We start from the raw sequence: 18,811 nt of genomic DNA on the forward strand, positions 1-18,811 counted from the left end.
GTTTTACAAAACTCAAATTCTGTGTTAATTTGGAACTCTGCATTCCAGCTGCGGTCCAACGCTATACAAGCCCGTAATTGAGCCCTTAATGCCCTCACATCTCCCTCGGGCTTCTGTCCTCTCGCCAGGACCTCAAAAACCAACTCGGGCTTGCGTAGATGTTCAGGCACCAGGGAAAACGCCATACCAAACGATTAAGACAAATAAATACAACAATAAACAACAAAGCGTACGCAACAATTACTTAGTAACCTAAGTGGACTCAACTCACAAAAGGCTTACACTGACGAGGTCCAAGTGAAGAACCTAATACCTGCTACCTAATAGAAGGATACCCTGCAAATATACACTAACCACAACCTACAAACACAGAAGCAATAAATATAACAAAAACAACACATTGATAGGGGAGAAGTAGAGTACAGTTAGATAAATTTAGCGGTTAAGCAATTTAGAGTCCCTTGCTCCCTGCAAAGGGTAAGTCTGCAGGAAGCAAGACACTAAACCAATTCCACCCGGTATCCTGTGCTAGGGCGAGCTCCTAATGAAAAAAAAAAGTTGTGTACTCTAACCTCCCCCTACCTAACACTAACCTACACCAACAAACAAAACCAGAACTGAGAGGACAGCTGAGAGAGCAGCTAACCACGCTCTGCTACCATTGAAACCGTACATCGCCGCTCGCACACCCACAGCAAACCATCAGGGAAGCGCGCGCCCATGGTGGCGAACGGGATGCCGGATCAAAAACTAAACTAGGTAAAAAAAAAGAACACCGTGGTCAGCATACTCAGGTTCATTTACTAAGACACAACATAGGCCTATCTAGTCAATATAAATATATAAGTATAGATACTATAAATAAAAAAATAAATAAATAAATAAAAAGTGCCTGCAGTAGTATATTCCTCAAACAATCCTTATCAGGTGCACCTGCATACAAAAATTAGAAACGCCATAATTTGAAAACAAGAAATGCCAATTCCACCCGGTATCCTTCGGCTAAGGGCGGGCTCCTAATGAAATCCAAGAAATAACTAAATAATATCTAAAACTAACTTAAAATTAAATAACAAAATATAAACTATATAAATGGCAACAATAACAATAACAAATAAATAAAGAATATGAGCAGGGTATCACAGATGTTGACTAGTAGCAATGTCCATCATGGTGGCCGTCCTTCAGCAGAGCGCAAAAGCGAAGGTTCTCTGCGACCACGCATGATGGAGAGATGACAGCAGAAAATCAACTCATCTCCTGGACCTCATCAGTGAGGGGCCGTAAACTTAGCCGCACATGTCAGAAGGAGAACAGCTCAGCAAAACTAACAAAAACACTTAATTAAACAAAATTTAAACTGAGCTACTCCTAACTTGTACACCACGGCTCGGAGTCTTTGCCACTCTCCCGGAAAGGCCAAACGCCTTCAAATGGTCAGTGGCCTCTGCAGCCAATAAACCACACACACATACACTATATAAAACACACATGAGCCGGGGAGATATAGGTATTGAACCGGCTCATCACTGATAAGATAAGACGAGTGGAAAACGCACCTTATTTAGGTAGGATGTGGCCAAACTCGTGATTCGTTGGTTAAAAGTGACCAACCAGAGTTTCAGGATTTCCCGCTTTTCAAATGACAATGAATTAACCGTTTTAATTACGATCTTTGTGAATGCGGGGACATATTAGAAAAGACCCCTCAGGTAAGCTAGAAAGGGTATTTCAACGCAAGAGTGCGTTGAAACAATTTCTTGTGTCTGACTTCTTCACTCTATTCATTTTCTTTTTACTCTGTGTTTAAGGTCTCACGTGTTTGGAATTAATTTGTTTAGAAATATGTTTATTCTGCTATTTTCTCGTTCGTGGTTACCCATAAGACCATTGTAAAACATTCGCTAAGCCAAATTCCATGGAGAGACCATGCACTATCGTCAAGATAAGTGTTTCTCATATAGAAGTGAAGTTTCATGCAGTTTCCTTTTTGAGATGTCGTGCGGACAGACTGACAGGTAGAGAGACGGAAATGACTTTTTCCAGTAGGCTTCGCTAACGCTCAGTCAATAACAAGTTTACGCTAATTTTATATGCAATGTTCTTTTCCAATAGTGAATGTCACTTAACAAAGAAACTGCAGTAAATTAAATAAGGCACCACTGGACATTTAGTAGTAATAGTTTAACACTGTTCGGCAATAAAGTTAGAATTTCAACAGGAGTAACGATTGAATGGTATCAGATGTTATTTAAATCATAGAAGAAAACAACTTACCATCTAGTGTCATGACACTAGAAACATATTACAAGTACTTTAAGATAAAATTCACTACGTTTTTACATATTTTTTTTCCCAAAAGCCATGCTCATGCACCGTCAGCTGCTACACTTTTTTTGTTCACATCTGTGTTTTCTTGGTTAAATCTAAACTTTCTGTACTTATTCTATATATTTTAAAGATATACTCAAAGAAGTGTACAAGAAACATTTTTTACTATGCCGTGAAGAAGGTGCACTCTTGTTTTATTATTCATCTGTGCCTTTTACAACTTCCAATCATAGTATCATTCCAGTCCACAGTCTTATTAAAAGTGCTGTTACAATTATTCATTATAATACTTTCATATATTTTATTTTTAAATGAAAAACGTAGAAATGAATCCTGTTCTCTTAGCTCAAGTGAAAACCCAATTGGAGCCAAGTAATTTGTACATCATTAGCGGATACCCCTGCAGATTCGTATGCACGTTATGAAGACGCTTTCGTCAATAAGATACAAGCCTGTTCGATGTTATTGTAATTGAAAAGAAAGTAGTCACTTTTCAGCTGCATCTAAGTCTTTGGATTAACGCTGCTCTGAACGATGCTCTCTTGATTTCTTGCACCTTCCACATTACAAAGCGTCGGGCTGCCGTTTAAAACACGCCATTGATAACACTGAGAGTATTTGACTGATATAGAATTGATACGAATAAATGTTGAACGAGGAAATGCATGTTCTTGTGTGATTCAGTGGTTTCGACACGATACAGTGATCGATACTAGCGAATGTCTAAATTTATCATTTCCCATAATCCTCACCATATCTAGCGAGGAAATGCCTTATCAGACTTTGCTGTTTTAGATAATGCCATATTCAGTTATCGATAACCACAAGAAGCTTACCTGACGGTACTTTACACGAATGCTTCGTAAACAAAAAAAATGTGAACTATAATTATAATCCTATGATATTCCCCTCCTTTCCCCCTCTCTTCACGTTTCCCCCATTCGCAGATCCGATGATTTGTTGACATTTCGCATTTCTATGTCAGTGCGCACACCGCGGATTGTTATCAGCTGCCGATAAGTCAGATTGTCCTCCGCCTTGTCGCAAGGTGTGAGTCACGGGCCGCACCTCGAGGCTCAGACCAGTCGTCCTTCCACCGCCGCGTGGTGCCGATGCCGAAGTGGACCTCTCTGGATCTTGGACTGTAGAAGTTTTTGCGTTTTAGAATGTAAATTTTTGCCAAGACTGTTTTTGTAGTGAAATGTAAACAAGTGCCGTGCCATGGCATGCTTCCGCTGATGTGTTTCTGTTGTGTTGTTGGTGTTCGACATTATATGGATTCGTCATTTTAACCTGTGAAGTGCTGTACTCAGAATAAGTGATCGGATCCCTTCAAACCCATAGGTGTGCGTATTACTGTATTGTATTTCAAATTGATTGGTTCATGTTTGTGATTGAAGTTTGCGTTGTTGTTTTCTGTGAGGTCATCCTTTATCAAATCACTTTTATTCCACATACTTACAAGTATATACAAGAAAATAAAAACGCTTATTCGTATGGAAAAATTCCCAGCAAGATTATAGGTCAGAGTACTGAGAAGAGATCTTTCTTAAATTTACATACCATTACACAAAAAGCTATATTAATGTATGACAGAATAAAAATAAAATTTCTTTAAAAGTATAACCTAAAATGCTAACAACATTGAAAAGAAAGGATTACAAACTAATACAAACAACTTGTCTAACAAACAAAAGTAGGCTCACATATGAAAATTAATTGCTACATATTTAAATTGACAGGTGCCAAGTTGTATGCAAAAATTAAATTAATAACTAATAGTCATAAAATAATTATGGGATAAAAAATGATATGATTGATTTGGATGGAACAGACAACCCATATAAACATGCGTGTTTGAACATTACATGTAGTATTTTAATGACTTGCGTATCAACGAGTACTAATTCTTATGTATTTAAAACTTACTCTTACTTATTTACTCCCATGGCCATGGATAACCTAGGTGGTATTTGGCCTCGCCAACCAGCTGCTTCCATCTCACCCTGTCTTCACAATCCCCCTGACCCGCTCTCAATTTCCGCAAGTCCTTCTCCACCTGGTCCTTCCAGCGATTTTTGGGTCTACCTCGAGGTCTTCTCCAACTGGATTGTGTTTCCAAACCTCTTTAATCAATTTATCACCCTCCCTCCTCATCACATGGCCTGCCCACCGAAGTCCCTTGTTCTTTGCTTCTCCTACAAACGTCTGGAGATTGAAACATCTCTCTGATTTCTTGGTTGTGCCTGATTCTCCAATCCATCTCCATCTCTAATAGGTCCGAAAATTTTCCTCAAAATTTTATTCTCAAATGTAACCAATCTCTTTTCTGCCTGTTTATCTATAATCCATGTCTCTGCTCTATAGAGAAGAACTGGTCTTATAACAGGAAATAAAACTGTATTTAAAACTGTGAATAAAAATCACTCCTCCGGGGTTTGGAACGATTTGGGTCACATAGCATCACCATACTTGATAAGCAATAAATTAAATCTCTTTAAACCGCCAAATAATCAATTTGGAGAATTGGGAACAAATCACTGGGATATTTACAGCCACACGTGATTAACCTTGGGCCTAGAGACCTCGGCACCTCAAGGTTCTGAGTTCCTTGGGAGAAGGACCTTTCTTTTCCTTGTGGATCACCTCATAACAATGCCTCAGAGTCGTCTCGATTGCATTTTCTATTTCCCTTGGACCCCCTTGAGCATTTGCAGTTGTACTAAGTGGACTTAGGACGTTACTGTACACTGGGCTGTTTTGATATTTATACAGTACATTGCGACAGTCATCACTGTTAGTGATTTTGCTAAAACTACTACAGTTTCTGGATCAAGATATGCCAATATAAACTATAGAAACTTATGTTGAAGCTTGTTATAGTTAAGATTTTAAACAGCAATGATAATAATACTTGTGTGGCATCAGTATATATCGTTCTAGTTCTAAGAGATAATCTGGATCCTGTCCAGATTACACGTCAATACATGACGTATTTTGGAACTGGTTTCGCTGTGCGAGGAGCCGTCAAGATTTAAACTCCAAATGTCTTCGGACTCCGTCCTGTCATTTACCGAAACATCAATGAATGTTTGAAAATTTGTGAGAGGTTGCTAGCTGTAACATTTCAGAATCCATCCGTTCCATTCTTTATTGCACAGTGTGAACCCAAAATTACAACATTAATCTTTCCGAAATTTCTCCTAATTATTATGGGTTTAGGTAATGTCTCCTTAGTGAATTCCTGGAAGAAATTAACCATTCCTAGTACATAAAGGGCTAAATGTTTGTAGTCGTTGAGCTATCAACTTGATGGTTTCCTAACATTTTTGTAATAACACTACGGCAAATATTCGCACTTCTTTTACATGTAATTAGACCACACCATTTCACAAGTGTTCTTCGTAGATAAGGTTAGAAATGAATAGTTATCAATTCTTATCATACTTATATGCATGTTCATGTTGCAGCGGCCCCCCAAGTGGTACTGACGGTCCAGCAACGGGCCGCCCCTTCACCTCCAGACACACCCCCGGTCGCCGTCAACCTCTCTGGCCTCCCCAAACATGGCACGGTCGCCCATGTTACACCACCCCACCACCCCCTGCCGGGACCGCATCACCGGCCCTCAGCCTGTCGACGTGAGTAGTTCTTCCACATTTATTATTGACGATGGATGCTTAGAAGGGATGACATGTTTTCTGACATTTACCTTCGATAATTGTTACACAACGTGGAAACTTAGTTTCAAGGATAAGAAACTAACACCATGTATGATAAAATCTATAAGGCATAATGTTTAGCAAACACAGAGTTGAAGAGTAATCAGTGCATAGAGATGTCTTCACCAAAGGCGGGAAAAGAACGAGTTGCTTGCACGTCGTAAGAAAACTTAGGTATTTACTTGAGGATCCAAAGTAAGTTAAATACACAAATCATGTGGCCGCACAAAAAAAGGTACTCAGAACGCTCCTAGTGTTTACCGAGTATGTGTGGTTCTGTAGGCCTATATTGTCCTTTCAAAATCTAAATTTCAAAATGTTTTTTCATACGTATGCAATTTATTCAGTGAATGATTCGTACCCCCCCCCCACTCTCCACCACCACAACATCGGTTGAACACCGCTAGTTGCTATTATGTGTCACACCGCTAGTTGCTACTATGTGTCACACCGTAGTTGCTATTATGTGTCACACCGCTAGTTGCTATTATGTGTCACACCGTAGTTGCTATTATGTGTCACACCGCTAGATGCTATTATGTGTCACACCGCTAGTTGCTATTATGTGTCACACCGCTAGTTGCTATTATGTGTCACACCGCTAGATGCTATTATGTGTCACCACCGCTAGTTGCTATTATGTGTCACACCGCTAGTTGCTATTATGTGTCACACCGCTAGTTGCTACTATGTGTCACACCGCTAGATGCTACTATGTGTCACACCGCTAGTTGCTATTATGTGTCACACCGCTAGTTGCTATTATGTGTCACACCGCTAGTTGCTACTATGTGTCCACACCGCTAGATGCTATTATGTGTCCACACCGCTAGTTGCTATTATGTGTCACACCGTAGTTGCTATTATGTGTCACACCGCTAGATGCTATTATGTGTCACACCGCTAGTTGCTATTATGTGTCACACCGCTAGTTGCTATTATGTGTCACACCGCTAGATGCTATTATGTGTCACACCGCTAGTTGCTATTATGTGTCACACCGCTAGATGCTATTATGTGTCACACCGCTAGATGCTATTATGTGTCACACCGCTAGTTGCTACTATGTGTCACACCGTAGTTGCTATTATGTGTCACACCGCTAGTTGCTATTATGTGTCACACCGCTAGTTGCTATTATGTGTCCACACCGCTAGATGCTATTATGTGTCACACCGCTAGTTGCTATTATGTGTCACACCTCTAGATGCTATTATGTGTCACACCGCTAGTTGCTATTATGTGTCACACCGCTAGTTGCTATTATGTGTCACACCGCTAGATGCTATTATGTGTCACACCGCTAGTTGCTATTATGTGTCACACCGCTAGTTGCTACTATGTGTCACACCGCTAGTTGTGCTACTATGTGTCACACCGCTAGATGCTATTATGTGTCACACCGCTAGTTGCTATTATGTGTCACACCGCTAGTTGCTATTATGTGTCACACCGCTAGTTGCTACTATGTGTCACACCGCTAGATGCTATTATGTGTCACACCGCTAGTTGCTATTATGTGTCACACCGTAGTTGCTATTATGTGTCACACCGCTAGATGTATTATGTGTCACACCGCTAGTTGCTACTATGTGTCACACCGTAGTTGCTATTATGTGTCACACCGCTAGTTGCTATTATGTGTCACACCGCTAGTTGCTATTATGTGTCACACCGCTAGATGCTATTATGTGTCACACCGCTAGTTGCTATTATGTGTCACACCTCTAGATGCTATTATGTGTCACACCGCTAGTTGCTATTATGTGTCACACCGCTAGTTGCTATTATGTGTCACACCGCTAGATGCTATTATGTGTCACACCGCTAGTTGCTATTATGTGTCACACCGCTAGTTGCTATTATGTGTCACACCGCTAGTTGCTACTATGTGTCACACCGCTAGATGCTATTATGTGTCACACCGCTAGTTGCTATTATGTGTCACACCGCTAGTTGCTATTATGTGTCACACCGCTAGTTGCTACTATGTGTCACACCGCTAGATGCTATTATGTGTCACACCGCTAGTTGCTATTATGTGTCACACCGCTAGATGCTATTATGTGTCACACCGCTAGTTGCTATTATGTGTCACACCGCTAGATGCTATTATGTGTCACACCGCTAGTTGCTATTATGTGTCACACCGCTAGTTGCTATTATGTGTCACACCGCTAGTTGCTATTATGTGTCACACCGCTAGTTGCTATTATGTGTCACACCGCTAGATGCTATTATGTGTCACACTGCTAGTTGCTATTATGTGTCACACCGCTAGTTGCTATTATGTGTCACACCGCTAGTTGCTACTATGTGTCACACCGCTAGATGCTATTATGTGTCACACGCTAGTTGCTATTATGTGTCACACCGCTAGTTGCTATTATGTGTCACACCGCTAGTTGCTATTATGTGTCACACCGCTAGTTGCTATTATGTGTCACACCGTAGTTGCTATTATGTGTCACACCGCTAGTTGCTATTATGTGTCACACCGCTAGTTGCTATTATGTGTCACACCGCTAGATGCTATTATGTGTCACACCGCTAGTTGCTATTATGTGTCACACCGCTAGTTGCTATTATGTGTTACACCGCTAGATGTGTAATGAGATTAAAAAAAGTGTTATTATTTTTTTTATTTTAAGCCTCAGCGTTCAACTATACCGGCTTCGAAGTGCACTGTATATCCTGTGTGTTCCTGCTGGAACCTCCCCGGGATTTGAATTCGTGATCCTTCAGTTAGAGAGCTTAGACTATAACCATTAGTCTACGGAGAAGGTTACTTAATTATATATGTGTGTTCGAGTTCAAACCATGCATACCTCGATATTAGTGTTAACATTACCTGACCGTTTAATCCGTATTACGTCATAATTAATTTAAGGTAGCTCCTTTTGAGTTGACATGTGTAGAGAAATTCGCCGGAACCATTCTACCTTACTAATTAAGAGTTTTTGTCGTATACGTGAAGTTTTACTCCTACTTTTCTACAAACCACAGCCCCAATAGTTACAGCTCCTATTTAGAGATCCAGAGAATAAACCTTCCTTTTTAAAGGAAACTTAAAGCTAATAAGAACTTAATTCAAAATTAAATGCCAATTTTGTATACAGAATATTCATCTTAACTCTGCCACAATTGGTATATAAAAAACAACAAAAATTTATAGGGTAGTATAATTAAATGGTAGGCTTCACCATTGTAGTTTTCATTAGAAATGTCATTCATCAGAATATTTGACACCCGGTATTTTCACTTAATACTATAAAGCCGGGTCCACACTGAACAAATGTTTGAAAAACATGTTTGTTCAAACAGTTTGGGCAAATTTTATTATGTTTGACAAACAATGTTTGCCCCGTGGTCAGTGTGGACGCCTCAAGAAACAAAATATTTCCAGGTAGGGGAGAACAGTGCCGCCATCATTGTTTGGACTCGATGTTTGCTCTCAGAGCGACAACTGGCAAACTGTGTGTCGTCAGTCTATGCGAGTTCCTAGTCAGAAACAGGTCTATTGTGGTGTTTTCTGTTAGTGAGTTGCTGCTCTTTGTGTTTCCTATTCGATTGGTAAGTGAAGAACAATGAGTAAGGACTTTTGGACACAAGATAATGTAATTTCGTTAATACAACTGTACGAATCGCATAGGTTACTTTGGGACACTAACGAACCAAACTATGAAAACAAATACAAGAGGAAAGATTCCTGCACTGGTATAGCGAAAGAGTTAGGTGTAAACAATACCGAAGAAGTTAAGAAAAAATCTTTTAGTGCAATTTAGAAGAGAGAAAAAGGCAGTAATACCAAAGTCAGGAATGGGAACTGCCGACAAGAAAAAGGCTTGGTGGGGTTTACAATTTTTTCAGTTTTTAAGTGACAAAAATGTACCTAGACAAACAGTGTCAATCAAGACACAGGATGAAGTTTCTGAAGATCTATTGAGTGAAAATGAAGATTTACTTTCATCTGCTGGCCCTTCAAGAACCAGCACACCTTTTTCGTCTGCTAGTCTTTTTAGTGGGCACTTCAAATAGTAGTGTCAGTAGTAAGCCTGTTGCCAAACGAGGAAATAAAAGAAAACTAGTTGATGAAGCATTTAATATCATGACAACTTGTTTCAACGAAATGCAGCAAGAGCCAAAACCAACGAAAGATGAGCACGCAGTTTACGGGGAGTGCGTTGCCAACCGAATAAGAAAAATACAAAAACCCCATGAGACTCTGCATTGTTAAAAACAAGATAGACAATATACTTTTTGAAGCTGAAATGGAAGAGTACAAGGACGTTTTTGAAAAACCTGAACAAAACAAAACATCTGAACAACCAGGAACTTTTGAGAAACCAGTGGAAGAGGGAAGACATCGGAAATATTTCTTCATTGATAGCCTCATCAATGAATACAGTTTCTGGATACTTTGAGGACTTATAACATTTACACTTTCTAATCAGTTGTTTGCAGTTATTTTTTATTACATTTAATACAATTTAATGATGGTTAACAGTGTTGTATTCAGTATTTGTTAAGAGTGTTGTATTCAGTGTTTGTTCAAGAAAATTAACAAGTTTTTCATGATACAATGTGAGTAATATTTATTTGATTTACCTTACAGTTAGGTTAGATTACAGTTAGGTTTAATTAAAATTATAATTAGGTTATAGTTATGGATTAAGTTATGTATGATTTGTTATATATTTACCTACAGCCTTTAAGGTAAATGTCCAAATTTCGAAGAACATCTAACTAACATCACTTCCAATTAAAAAAATTCAAACTTTATAAAATAAAAAAAGTCAGCTGTAGTTGTTTATGCCAAAAGGAACCAGAGTTCATCCCACACTGCTCATGAGTAGTCATTTTGCCACGGTACACTACCAATGTTGGAGACGAAGTAGTTTGCATATTCTTCTCTCACAGATTTCGCAAACTCACTGGGTTTTCTTTCCTATTCGAGGAAGTGGATAAAATGACTGTAATCCTTGGTTGTCTTCTCTCCATTCTTCAGGAACAATACTCCCATCTGGAGCTACGCTGTCTAGGGAACCAGGAGGTGTGTATACATTTGCTGATGATTTGCTTTGAAGCAAAAAGTTATGTAAATGGACACAAGCACATGTAACAAGAGTAGATTTTTCTGGGTCTAGGAGCATTGGCTTTCTCAGTACTCTAAAGACTGAACTGAGAATTCCAAAGGCATTTTCAGAACGTCTGCGAGCTCGAGACAAGCGATAGTTGAATATCCTTTTTTTGCTTCCCTTTTCTTGGTGGCCTGGGAATGGTTTCGTTATGTGCTTATGTAAGGCGAATGCATCATCTGCCACAATCACATATGGTACAGCAAATAATCTTCCAGGTAAAGCTTCTTCCTCAGGTAGACTTGTTCCATTTTCCAAGATTCTCCACAAACTACAATTTTTAAAAACGCCACCGTCAGATATTCGTCCTTGGCATCCAATGTTCACATAGATAAACGAGTAATTAGAGTCTACAAGTGCCATTAACACAATGCTGTGGTAAACTCTTGTAATTGAAAAAAGTAGAGCCACTGTTTTCTGGAGCTTGTATCACAATATGCTTGCCATCTAGAGCACCGATGCATTGGTCAAACTGCCAAGCTCGCTTAAAATCAGTTGCAATCGATTTCCACTCTTCTGGTTTGCTAGTCTACTCTTATGGGTCTTTGTATATAGTCCTCCAACATACTAACAAGGGCAGAACACACTTCAGGAACGATTTGGGATATGCTTTGCTTTGAATACTTTATATAAGTACATCAAAGAATGGGTAAGAATCACCAGTTTGCTAAAAATCGTAAAGTTTATAGCCAAATGATCATTCACACTTATCACTTCTCGCCAGTTTTGTATTTTTCTTAGCAACCATGGGTCCTATTATTTTAGCAAGTATTTAAAAATCTGCATTTGACACATCGTGTAAAGTTAGTGAACAAACAGCCAGCTCTCAAGTCAAGTTACGCAAGTCTCTCACACCACTATACTCATACCTCCTTTGCAACAGCTGCCTCTGCCACCATCTTCGAGGTCTAGGTGAGTTGATGAACACAAAACGCCGCGGTCACGGCTATACAAGCATGGCAACGAACGACCGGTAACAACAAATTATCGTTCATGTCTGTTCCATTTGATAGCTCAGCACTGACTGACTGTTTTAGCAAACACTGAAATGTTTGGCCAAACAGTAATTTTTTGTTTGACAAACAATGTTTTGACCAAACTTTTTAAAATGTTTGTCACCTGATCACCTCAACGAACATATTTGTCAAAACATGTTTTGTCAAACATTTGTTCAGTGTGGACCCGGCTTAATAATGAACACCGTAGCCGACAAACTAGTCACTTCCTTATATCCTTTCAATTCAAATATTCCTTTTATGTTTAATTGTTATACTCGTCGGTTTTTTAATTACAATACGTTTTTTATTATCGCGCTTTTAATACAAAATTGTGCTTACACATGCCAAAACGTGTCATTAAAAATAGGTAATTGGCTCCTATAAACGAGTAAGTGAAAAATAAAATTCGCCATGAATAAAAAACGTTTTCTAATGCTATATTATTTTTTAAACTGCACTAGAACATTGGTGATTCGTATAAAGTTTTAAATTTGGCAACCGTATTGAAAAATGGTGATTACCTTCTAATCCAAAACCATATTTTGAATTACGTTACATTAAAGAGAAGGTGAAATTCCCAATTTAACTTTCCTGGACATTTTGTAGTTTTTGAGATACCAGTGCACGGGGTTACACCGTATAAACGTTGAAGACGAAACAAAAGTGTAATGTTGTCACCTGGGATGGCTTGGGAGCTCAGTTCTCACTCGAGCTGGCCAGTTGCCCGAGTCTCGTAAAGCGGCGACGTTTGTCACTTTGCGCACTTCCTAGTCTGCGAGCTGCCACCTGTTTGTTGGCTATACACGGCTCCGTTATTTCTGTTTGTGATATAACCCCATCTTACACCATAGACTTCACAACAGTTTGGGCGCTCTGCTTAGTTAGAAAATGTTGGGGTCGAAGATCCCATTACTTTCCTTTGACCAAAAACTCAGATTTCAGGTAGATTTTGTATACACAAAATTGCATGCTCTATATTTAATTTTAAATTAAATTAACGTAAAACCTATAAGAAAATAAATACCTCTAAGGCAATATCACTTAATTTACAATATTCAGACCTATCCGATTAAGCATAACTGTGACCAAAACCACACTTAACTCAAAAACATTAAACCAGAACACTATTCTCTAACTCCAAAAACAAGCATTTTATTGTAATAAACCATGCATTAACCTCTCCGAGTAGCATGCCTGTAACCAACGCAACACAACTCAAAAGCATGTAATAAGTGGCATTCTCTAACTCTAACAACAGTATTTTTTGTAATAAACCATACATTACCTTGCCAAAGAAGCATACTTGTGACCAAAAGCCACGCTTAACATGTAATAAGTGGCATTCTCTAACTCCAACAACAGTACTTTTTGTAATAAACCATACATTACCTTGCCAAAGAAGCATAATTTTGACCAAAACCACACTTAACTCAAAAACATTAACCAGAACTATTCTCTAACTCCAACAACAGTATTTTTTGTAATAAACCATACCTTGCCAAAGAAGCATACTTGTGACCAAAACCACGTAAAGTGGCATTCTCTAACTTCCAACAACAGTACTTTTTGTAATAAACCATACATTACCTTGCTAAAGAAGCATACTTGTGACCAAAGCCACGCTTAACATGTAACAAGTGGCATTCTTCAACACCAACAGTATTGTTTTGTAATAAATCATGAATTGACTCTTTGATTAAGCACGCATTGTGGCCAAAACCACAGTTAACCCAAAAGCATGTAACAGTTTTTTTGTAATAAACTATGCATTACCTCGCAGAGTTAATCATACTTGGGACCAAAACCACACTTAATCCTAAACCATTTAACAGGTTGCATTCTCCAATCCCAAAAACAGTATTTTCAATATAATGTTGATCTTTATTTATACTTTTTGGTGGAAGGGGATTTTTCAAGGTTTATTGCACGATTACTTAAAACCAGACACAGCTGGCATTTATCACTAGACGTTATATTAATGTATTATACTTTTAAAATGGTTAGTGGAATATTCGTTTGGAATTTAAAGCCATAAGTTTAACCTTACATTACCTGAATAAGAATGAAATTATCAAATTAAAATTTTAGAATTAGTTTCAAAGAATGTTTATAATTGCTTTCATAGTTGAATTTAGGTATGCTGTCTTAGAATTAAACAACGCGTCGATACAAATATAGATAGATGATTCTTAATCTAACGCCGTGAGTTCCAAGATTTTAGAACACTTTGGTAAATAACCGAAACCAATTTGGATGCTTGCCGCCTGGCGCTCTGAGCGCACCGTATTCCGCGGTCTTATATCATCGTTTATCAGGGAGCTTCTGGCGATTCACCAATTTCATAATATACCTCCCCAGCGGTTGAAAATCGTGATTATTTTCGTTTTCACATTTTTAATTCCGCGACCTGTTTCCTAGTCTACCCCATTCCGACTTTTGGATTTTCCAATCTGATTAGACATTTCAAGATCACACACTAAAAGGAAGCTGCACTGGGAAAAGATTTTGAGTAAAAAAAGAAATAATAAAAGATTTCTTTTAATTGCTGATTGTTTCGACATTTGACCCTTTTACATTTAATTTGTGATGTCTCCAGCAACAAAATACAATGACCATTTTAAACGTAGGTTACAGCTTATCTGTATTCAAATACTTTTTGTGGAGTCGTGTAATATTTCTTATTAGTTTTTACATAGTTAAGCAGTTTCAATAATTACAATTCACTTTTTTACAATTCCTGTTACCGGAAAGACTGAAAGGCATTTTGATATCGTTACTTTTAAACAAAGCATATCGCAAAAATATGCGATAAAAATTAGGAAGTAGCCTAAAGTAGGCATTTTTTGTCATGGCTGAAATCAAAATGGCCGCCAGTTCAGGTAGCTCAGATAATTCGCAGTATTTTCTGTGACTATTGCACTCCGGTTTATTAGAAACCAGTAATCCCAATTAACGTGCCCACAATTAAAATAAAATCAATACTCACGGGAATTGGTTTCAAATCAATAATATAGACGATCCGTATCAGTTACCGGTTGTTACGGTTTTATGGTGGCGGTAAAATACTGGGAATGTTACGACCACGGCAGTAAATGTAGCAAAGCAATTCGTCCAGTTCTCACGTAGCTTTCAGAATAGTAATTTAACAACCACTCCTTACCGATATAAGTGTGTTATCTTATAAATTGAATTCCAGGTGATATGAACTCTTGCAGTGATAATTAATTTATTTCAGTCTGAGATAGTCAAGGATAGTCTTAGAGTAAAGGTGAGAGTTTCCGATCATGTCCTTTTGGAGATCGGATCTAATCAACATAGCTTGGTGTAGGTAAACTATGTGGAAAATAATTATAAGACAAAGAGTGGAATGTCGGTTCCAAATGTTGACCACCACGCGCTCTCCGGTTATACCGTCCCTAGCTCACCAAAAACGGCCAGGACTAGTATCCGGAATCTACCACAAGATCCCAATATCTGCTAGAAACTAGAAACGTTTGTTGACTTTGGTTTCTAGACATTTCTCTCAAAATGATCAACTCGTCTTTTATTTCACTTTGCCCTACAGTTTTTGTTAGTAAGGTAAGATAAGCACATGGTTTACAATGGATTAAATGAACATTTGAATACTTATAGCAATGTGAATAAATCATCGTAGCAATAAATAATTAAAGGTAAAAGAACGTAAATTTAATCATTATTAATTTTATTCGTTATTTATCTTAACTACTCTTTGGCATTCAGCGTAAATCGGCTTCAGCCAATAGAAAACTGCGTACCTTCACTAGCGCTCTTTTCGGTGTGGTTTGTTCAATCATAGCTGAAGAAGAATAAGAAGTGGATAATGGCCCGATCTCCTTGTGTTTAGTAAACCGGGTCTAGTCTTATCAGCCAACGAATCACAGTGAGGAAAATACGGCCGGAGCTATTTGATACATAATTATAGTACTGTATAAAATCACACTGTAAGTATGGTTGGACTTATTTTGTCTAAAAAGACAAATATTTGATTTTGTATTGTGAAGTCTTATAAGGTTCCACACTGACCTTCTCCGTCGTTAAGTACACGACATATCCGGAGACAGTGAATTGGCCATGGATGGAGGTGGCACAATAAATTATGTTTATCTTACGGGTTTAGATGATGATAATACCCTTCGAAAACTACTTGAAAAACTAGAGAGTAGATGACAATAATTCGTGTTTTAATCCCCCAGATGTCTGAGAGGTCACGCGCTCAAGCCTGGCGTTATTTAAGTGGGTGCCATGAGGGCTTACTGCAGTAGTGGCAGATTGGCGCAGATCTGTCCACAATGAGTTGATTGGAGGCGGTACAAGGCACCACTACTAGCTTCTCCACACTTCACTCAGTAGTTGTTGTTTTCATCTCTTGTCATACTTTCACAACCTGGCAGGTTAATAGGGAAGTATGGTGGAAGTAGGAGAGGACATAAACTGGCAGGTAGAGCTCGACTTCCTCATGTGAATGAACTATCCAACTCCACATATCCTCTTAGAGTCCAGGTAGTTGTCTTGCTACCCGAAAGCAGGTACGTATGACTGTCTCTGAACCCATATCTCTCAAAGTCTGATGTGTCTATGCCGCTGAGGTTCAGAACTACCAAGGACTTCAACCAAGATGTCTCGTAACAGGCTTTGCTAAGTTTGCACGCAACATTTCAAATTTATATCGCTCATTCATTATCTAAATGTCATGCGGTCAGATAGACAGACATACAATTATACGAATAAGAAATATTTCAATTACTCCGGGAGGCAAAGGAGACATAAAATTGTTTCAGCTTACTGAGTGATAGGATTCAATGACACTCAGCCAACTTCCATGGTTGGACGTGCGCCATCATAAGATTCAATGGAGCTCAAGCCAAATTCCATGGTTGGATGTGCACCATCATAACATTCAATGGAGCTGAGCCAAATTCCATGGTTGGACGTGCACCATCATAACATTCAATGGAGCTCAGCCAAATTCCATGGTTGGACGTGCACAATCATAACATTTAATGGAGCTCAGCCAAATTCCATGGTTGGACGTGCACCATCATAACATTCAATGGAGCTCAGCCCAATTCCATGGTTTGGACGTGCACCATCATAACATTCAATGGAGCTCAGCCCAATTCCATGGTTGGACGTGCAACATCATAAACATTCAATGGAGCTCAACCAAATTCCATGGTTGGACGTGCACCATCATAACATTTAATGGAGCTCAGCCAAATTCCATGGTTGGACGTGCACCATCATAACATTCAATGGAGCTCAGCCAAATTCCATGGTTGGACGTGCACCATCATAACATTCAATGGAGCTCAGCCCAATTCCATGGTTGGACGTGCAACATCATAACATTCAATGGCGCTCAGCCAAATTCCATGGTTGCACGTGCAACATCATAACATTCAATGGAGCTCATGCCAAATTGCATGGTTGCACGTGCACCATCATAACATTCAATGGAGCTCAGCCAAATTCCATGGTTGGACGTGCACCATCATAACATTCAATGGAGCTCAAACCCAATTCCATGGTTGGACGTGCACCATCATAACATTCAATGGAGCTCAACCCAATTCCATGGTTGGACGTGCAACCATCATAACATTCAATGGAGCTCAACCCAATTTCCATGGTTGGACGTGCACCATCATAACATTCAATGGAGCTCAACCAAATTCCATGGTTGGACGTGCACCATCATAACATTTCCCCCCCCCCCCCCACCCCCCCCCCCCCCCACCCCCCCCCCCCCCCACCCCCCCCCCCCCCCACCCCCCCCCCCCCCCACCCCCCCCCCCCCCCACCCCCAGGTGCATGAGCATGGCTTTTTGGGGAAAAAATAGATAAAAACGTAAAGAATTTGATTTCAAGTACACGTAATATGTTTTCTAGTTCATGACACTAAATGAGTTGATAAGTTGTTTTCTTCTATGATTTAAATAACATCTGATACCATTCAACCGTTACACCTGTTGAAATTCTAACTTTATTACCGAACAGAGTGAAACTATTACTACTAAATGTCCAGTGGTGCCTTCATTTCATTTACAGCAGTTTCTTCGTTAAGTGACATTCACTACAGGAAAAGAACAATTGCATATTTTTGGCGTAAACTTGTTATTGACTGAGCGTTAGCTCAGCCTACTACTCGAGAGACTAAACGTTTCATTTCTGTATATATCTGTCAGTCTGTCCGCACGACATCTCAAAAAGGAACTGCATGAAACTTCATTTTTATATGAGAAACGCTTGGTTTGACGACAGTGCATGGTCTCTCTATGGAATTTGGCTAAGCGAATGTTTTACATTGGTCTTATGGGTAACCACGAACGAGAAAAATAGCAGAATAAAACATATTTCTAAACAAAATAATTCCAAACACGTGAGACCTTAACTTGTGCCATATTTTTCACAGAGTAAAAAGAAAAATGAATAGAGTGAAGAAGTCAGACACAAGAATTGTTTTCAACGCACTCTTGCGTTGAAATTACCCCTTCTAGCTTACCTGAGGCGTCTTTTCTAATATCTTATCTTAAATATCTTTTCTAATATGTCCCCGCATTCACAAAGATCGTAATTAAAAAACGGTTAATTCATTGTCATT

The 18,811-nt window shown here is 39.0% G+C and overlaps 1 protein-coding gene across 7 annotated transcripts in view; it reads left to right on the plus strand.

Moving 5' to 3' along the window:
- Positions 1-3,557: 3,557 nt before the first annotated feature.
- Positions 3,558-18,811, plus strand: part of LOC124364989 (rho guanine nucleotide exchange factor 11-like) — a 770,637-nt gene continuing 755,383 nt past the window's right edge. For 2 of the 7 annotated variants that reach the window (XM_046820853.1, XM_046820852.1), the window contains exons 1-2: positions 3,569-3,677; positions 5,802-5,972. In XM_046820853.1, coding sequence (XP_046676809.1) covers positions 5,898-5,972 — 75 coding nt within the window. In that variant the 5' untranslated portion in view covers positions 3,569-3,677; positions 5,802-5,897. Of the gene's footprint in view, positions 3,678-5,801; positions 5,973-18,811 lie in introns of all 7 variants that reach the window. The other 5 variants (XM_046820854.1, XM_046820857.1, XM_046820861.1 and 2 more) reach the window with 4 other exon arrangements.

This window comes from Homalodisca vitripennis, chromosome 6 (genome assembly GCF_021130785.1).
Source record: "Homalodisca vitripennis isolate AUS2020 chromosome 6, UT_GWSS_2.1, whole genome shotgun sequence".
Classification (NCBI taxonomy): domain Eukaryota; kingdom Metazoa; phylum Arthropoda; class Insecta; order Hemiptera; family Cicadellidae; genus Homalodisca; species Homalodisca vitripennis.